We start from the raw sequence: 6,950 nt of genomic DNA, 5'->3' as shown, positions 1-6,950 counted from the left end.
CCTCGTTTTTACGTGCCCGGAATTCACGTTTTCCCGACAATTGCGTGTAATTTTTTCAGTCCCGATGTATTTCAGTACATTTAATACCCGCATTTACGTTTTTCTTTCCCGCGATTTACGTCGGAAATATTCAAAATATGCGAGTTACGCGCGCTTGACAATGATTGAGTCGTGACATTCGAACGGCGTAAGGTGAGAATTACATGACAAAAATGCAACAAACTAATTATACATGATTTTTTTAATAAAAAATTTAAATTGAATGTTGTTTTTTAATAAAACGTTATTTTTTTAGAAACTTAAAATTTAAATGTTCTTTTTTTCAATACCCCTTTTTTACATTTTCCCTCCAATTAGGTTTTTTTTTCAGTCCCTTAAAAAACGTAAAATAGGGGTTATACTGTATAAAAGTCTATGGCTTTATAAAACTGGATAGGTCGAACATGTTTATGAGGAAGCAATCCCTAAACGCAAAACTGGTGTGATTGTGATGCTTTCTCATTTTTAAACTAGGACTTTAAGCGTTCTCACTCAACTTTCACATCATCTCATTCTGGTGGGTAGGTATCTTACGCGGAACTCGGCACAAAGCCGGCTCGCGTAATCGTTTGTTGATTTCGCAGAGTCATAAGTACCAACACAACACTATTGACTCTGTTTTTGTTTTTCTTGTCAAGTTGGCGGTGACAGAAATATCTGCAAGTGCCAGCTGCTCGCCACCTCTTTGCATACCGAGTGACTAATTTACATCAGCGACTGACCGAACAATGCGAAAGATCGATTGTTGTGTTTCGGGTCACAGGGAAGCAGTATCAACCAGAGCTGTTAGAACTCCCAATAACCTTGTTATTTTGCTTATACTTATTAAAAATGAATAAATAATAAAGTTCACATATTTTAGTCCACCAGGTTATATAACATAATAACTTTATAAGTAAGAACTAATAAGTTAGAATACAATACAACAGTAGCTACTTTGGAGTAGGTACACCACAATAGCGACGCTTTGGTGAGCTTTAGGGAATCCAATCTCGAGCCAAATTTTTGATCCCGGGATTTCGGGAATACAATTTGACGATTCCGGGATTGGCATTTTTTCGATAGTTAATATTAAATTTTTATATACCTATCCAAAAAACATTGATAAAATCGGTCAAAAATACATCTAGTATAATTAATATTGTGCACGGTCAATCTTGGAAATACATAGTTTTAACGGAGTAAATAATATTGTAATATAAATAATAATGTGAGAATAAAACAGTTTTATTTATTTATGAATCTTTCCCATTTTTATTAATTTATGTGAAAAAATAAAATGAAATGGCAACACACGGGTAATAAATCAAACTTTATTCAAACTCAGTTTATTTCTAATGTAGTTATATGTCATTAAAAGTATTTTTTCTGTTATATTTTCGTTTTTATTTTATTTTCCATAAAAAAAATCAGTCCCGAAAGTTTCGGGATTATGTTTACCAATCCCGGGATTCATAGGTATCGAAAATAGTCCGGGATCCCGGGATTGGAATCCCTAGTGAGCTTTAGATAATCTGCTTCTTATTCACTTCATTCTGGCTAGAGTCGATAGTGTGACATGAACAAAATAATTTAGACTGCTTCCTGCCGGCAAGAATCGAAGATTAACTGATAAGGTACAATTAATTCACTTGCGATTGGTATTGGGTACCTATCTACAGTATGCACTTACATAACAATCTAAAATGTTAGGTCCCAAAGAAAAAAAATCGATGGAGCCTTATGTGGTTTTACCATAAAAATTACTGAAACAGATTCCAGTTTGACCCAAGTACCATTTCTGTGTGAAAAAAAGAAGTATCAAAAGAACCTGAAGGGTTTTTTATGAATATTTTTTTGCTAAGTTTTATATTTTTAGGTCCCATCTCTATATAAGGTATATCCTTTAAAATCTTTGGTAAAACTACATTTAACGGTTATTATTGTATTGTCTAGACTCTAGAGCAGTGGTTTCCAAACTTTATGTTACTACGCAAAAAAAATAATCTTGGCAAAATTTCAAATGTATAAAAATTGAGAAATATATTTTTACCCGAAGCAATAAGAGATTAAATGTTAAAACTTTTCGCGTCCCCCTTTAAACTAGTTGGCGCTCCCCAGTTTGGAAATCGCTGCAGTCTAGAGAGTAATAATTTTCAATAATATTTCATATTATAAGTAATACAATTAAATCCACAAGCGCTATATTTATAAAAAAACGACAACTACTCAATATTTTCAAGATAGTAGGCACTCTACATTAGACTTATATTTATTAGCTACTGGGTAACGTACTTACGCATTACATTAATCTTTACCGGTGTCAAGATGGCAATCGTACAGATGGCCAAGCGCCCAGACGGCGAAATCAAGATAGAGTAGTCAAAATCGTCCTAGACCCATATTTGTAGGAGTAAAGAAACACTGACGTAATTTGGGAATAGCAGGGATTCTTAGAGGCGTCACGTGGTTTCCACATTTAAAGGATCGACGATGGTGGAATAAGAGAACAAGAATTAGTGTGGAAGTTAGGAATATCATAGATAATAAATAAAAAGATAGATTTTTCATTTGTGTTTTTATTGCTCTGGAAAGAGTTTGTCGATGTCAGTCCGACAAAATGACACAGTTTTAACAGTACCTACATAATTATCCGAGTTGAATGCATAGGTATTACAAAATTTTAAGATTCCTTGTTATACAGTCCATATGTTTTTTTATGTTGTGATATCGTGTACAAATCATTCGAAATAATTTATTTATCCATAATAAAATGGTGTTAATTATGACTTAATTTCAGTTTATTTACGAAATATATTGCAATTAATAATGGTGTTAAGTTTGAACAAATTTATTATTTTAATTAAACTGAAGTTCTATTTTATTGTAAGCCCTGTCAAATGTCAGAGTTAGATGGAAATATTACAATATAATAATTCTATCATTATTTCTTAAACAATTTTCACAACCGAAATAGGGTTCCATGAATCGCTAACAGCCATCTAACTAAAGACTCACAGAGCCACATACACCTTCCCACAAATACAGTTCACTTTTATTTAGAAACTTTTGCCACTAGCAAGTGCATACACATTTGCTTGAAACTGAATGCATGTTCACACAGGTAAACACTGCAATCAAATCAAAGCAACACTCCATTATACCTACTACATGTCAATAGGAACTTTTTGTTACAACGCTTAGGTACCTGTTTTTCCAATGGATTTAGTCATGTATTCCATCTATGAGCATGTGTATAAAATGTTTTCATACAAATGTTTATAAACCGTTTTTATACATTGTTTATTTGTTTGCGGGCAGATGTATGCATGTCTGTACTAGGCTTAAGCCCCGCGGCACACGACCGATTTTTAGTACGTTGGAATAGATTCATTTAACTTTCAAGTTTTATTCTACGAAAGTGTAGATCACTGTCACTTATTATAAATCGGCTGTGTTTTGGGGGCTAAGGATTAATAATATTAAAAAAAATCGGCAGCTACTAAATTTATATTACATTTAAAATTAATACCGTAACATTAAAATGAACGTAGGAAAACCTAATGTTAAATAAAAAAAAAAGTATTTACAAGAGAAAATAATACACTATTGATTTTCATTTAATATTATTATTAAAATACTTGAGTTTTGTTTTCGTTGGTTGATTTTGAACAGCTTTCTCGTTACTTTCACACTAATATAATATATCAACGCAATAAGTTAAAAGAAAGAATTTGATTTCTTCTACTTAAAAGGTAAAATGTCTAGACTAAAAATATCTAAATACCTAGTATTAAGGATGTTTTTCTAAATTTAATTTAATTAATTAAAAGGATTCAAAGTAATTACACAATGTAGATACTACATACTATATTGTATATACACACTAAATGATGTCACCAAAGTAAATAAAGATGATGTCAAATTGGGTTGCATTCGACAAATTAATTTAGCAAAAACGATGATTCGTCAATAAATTGAAAAAATACAATAATATACATTAAAAACCGGGAAAACAAACATCTTTTGACAAAGACTATTTCTGTTTTAAATCAGTGATTCCCAAACGGATTCCGTGAGATTTCGCAACAGCTACTAGTTAAAACCAAATTGGTAACACAGTACAAAAAGTTATTTTAAACATTTAAAGTAGGTAGTGTCGCCTACTGGGCACTTATAATTTTCTGTCAAAGAAAAAACATTTACACGATAACGTAACAGTTACAGCACACTTATTATTTATTGCAATACTATTTATTTTGATGTGTCTTTATCGGCCTTACCAATCGACAGGACGTTCAACCAAAAAGGTTGGGAATCACTGCTTTAAGTAATTGTTAAAATTCATCATATGAATTTGAGTTCATATGAAGAACAAAAAGACTAGAACTATTATTGGAGTACAGATACCATTGCACAACAGCAGGATTGTGATACTCGTACTTCATAAAAAATATTATGCATGTGATTGTGGTAGTCACAAAAAGTGACCATCAACAGTTAGTTAAACATTGCCTATTTAAAAATAAGTTCTTATCGATGACGAAACAATTTAAAAGAAAATAGACCATTAAACGGAGAAATAACTTGGGAAATTCTAAAAAATATCACGACTGAAAATTAACAGTTTGAAACAAACTTCGGCATTTATTTACAATAAAAGACAAGATAAATTAAAATCGCTACACAGTTCGAAAATTAAGTCATTATGTGCTTTCACTAAAGAGGAAAATTTTATTTAGGTATATAGAAATATATCCATTCAAAGCACGCAGGTACATAGGTCATTTGTTGGTGTTGAACAAACCGCAACGGCTGTGATCCACGAGGGTATTAGGATCTACTCCATGGAAAAATTCATATCGTAGAATTGTGATGAAGCAGAATTCACGTGTGCTACGTACTCTTCAGAGAACTGGAATGGTAAAATATAAACATAAAACGTTAGATATAAATTCTGTAATCTTCAATTCAAACGATGTTTTTATTAGAAAATTCGATGGGGCTAAATATGCTAAATAATAGTGGTTAATTATGTAGTTGCTTATCACTTTTCGTCGGGATCACCGTTTGTAGTTATTTGGTATGTCGTCCAAATAATAAGATTATTTTTTTATGGACACAAATTTGATTAATAACCACAGAACTGTTTATTGTTTCATATATATTTTAATATTATATGATAGTAGTTTTCTGTATATTACGGACACACACAGTATGCAAAGAACGATTATTCAATCAAGGGACTATTTGTGAACTGCTTGATTGAAAGGTTTGCTATCGACTAATCATTATATCTAATACAATGTAATTATCGTCTGATAACGTTTGTTATATTTTGTATTGATAGATTAATACTATGGTTGTACCTATTACAAATGACTAGCTTTGGTAACTTTTTCTATTCTTTATGTTTTATTCGTGGCAATAGAAAAAATAAAAACTTACACATTTCTGCAAAAATGATAATAAAATTGTTTCTTTTCCTTCATACTGTTAAGATGGAACACGAAAGAATAATGTAGGTATGTGTAAATTATCAAATGATCTGATATGAATTATATTAGCTAACCCAACCCATAAGAACTGCTTAAGAGAGATAATATTCAAGGAAAACCAAATCTACGACCAAAATCAAATGAAAACTGCAAAATGAAGGCATTCGGAGAAAATATGACAATAATTGACTATCCTAAGTGTGAGGCCTCAGTGCCAGCGTTCGGCGCAGCGTTGAGCGTTGTGCGCAACTCAAACGTATAACCGTATAAATGTATAACCAAAAAAAGACATTGTCTACGAACATTTTCACACACGGTTATACGTTTGAGTTGCACAAAACGCTCAACGCTGCGCCGAACGCTGCCACTCAGGACGTACACTAATCGCATAATTACCATAGTAAAAGACATCATCTCACCTCGGTGGCGTGGCGCTAGAGGTCTGAGTGCTGGGCCCCCAATGGCACTAGTAATGGACCTCTGTGTCTTCGGGCCCTCTGCTGCCCCCTTCCTGAAGATTGCGCTCCAGACCCAGCACGCAGTCTCGGTCGACCAGGCCCCCGACGCACTGACGCGGATGACCCTTGACTTGCTGGCGGTGTGGATGAGACAGCCATCGTAGAAGAGGACGATGCCGATGACGACGCGGCGGGAGTTGAAGAGCCTCCGGCCGATGGTGCTCGTGGTGGGGGCGTTTGTTGTTGAACTAAGAAAGACAAAAATATATAAATTATGCAAATGAGAAATAAAAAAACCGTATTGTCAGAAATAGTTATCAATAAAACAGGAACAATGCCAGCGTGTTTACGTCTGCTTGGTAGACGGAAGGGAGGCATACAGGAAACAAGTCTCAATAATGTGTACCTTGGATTTCTACTGTTGCTCTTATCACCAGATGAGACTTCCTCACTCCAGATGCCTTCTATTATTCATGTTAACTAGATTACCGGCGGTGAGATAGCATCACAATGAAGAGATTGGATGGATGGATTTAAAATTTACGTTTGATTAATCGGAATGGGTTTCTTCACCTACTTTTACCACGTAATTGCCGTTCAGCGATTATGCTAAAACCAGAGTGGGCACTTATGAAATATCGACTAGAAATTGGCATGAAATAATTAAGAGGCAAACCCATTGACAGATATGTAGCTATTTTCTAAATTAGCGACACATCATCCACAGAACGACTTATAAGTTATAATCTAAGCATTCTAAGCAAAAATGTATTATTTAGCATACCTGTAGCTGGAAGCTGTCTTCCAAGTCCAGCTCGTCTCGACCCCCTTGGTCTTCCACGACGGGCTCCTCTTCCTCCCACTCTCCGTGGCCTGATCATACCCGAAGAGCCATACGGCGACGGGAAGGAAACTGCAAATCATAAAAAGAAACACCATGTTATAATCTCGTAAAATAGGATCGATCGATAGATTT

The 6,950-nt window shown here is 34.0% G+C and overlaps 1 protein-coding gene across 1 annotated transcript in view; it reads right to left on the bottom strand.

Annotated features, from left to right (window-relative positions):
- Positions 1-2,602: 2,602 nt before the first annotated feature.
- Positions 2,603-6,950, bottom strand: part of Ino80 (chromatin-remodeling ATPase INO80) — a 175,928-nt gene continuing 171,580 nt past the window's right edge. The window contains exons 25-27 of the mRNA XM_085956528.1: positions 6,759-6,887; positions 5,936-6,222; positions 2,603-4,933 (exon numbers count right to left, since the gene is read on the bottom strand). Of these exons, the coding sequence (XP_085812654.1) occupies positions 5,951-6,222; positions 6,759-6,887 (401 nt within the window). The 3' untranslated portion in view covers positions 2,603-4,933; positions 5,936-5,950. The remainder of the gene's footprint in view (positions 4,934-5,935; positions 6,223-6,758; positions 6,888-6,950) is intronic.

The sequence above is a fragment of the Rhyacophila brunnea genome, unplaced genomic scaffold (genome assembly GCF_057557595.1).
Source record: "Rhyacophila brunnea isolate RB1 unplaced genomic scaffold, BYU_Rbru_1.0 scaffold_6, whole genome shotgun sequence".
Lineage (NCBI taxonomy): Eukaryota > Metazoa > Arthropoda > Insecta > Trichoptera > Rhyacophilidae > Rhyacophila > Rhyacophila brunnea.
Note: the sequence above shows the minus strand (reverse complement) of the source record. Positions and strands in the feature narration are given on the sequence as shown.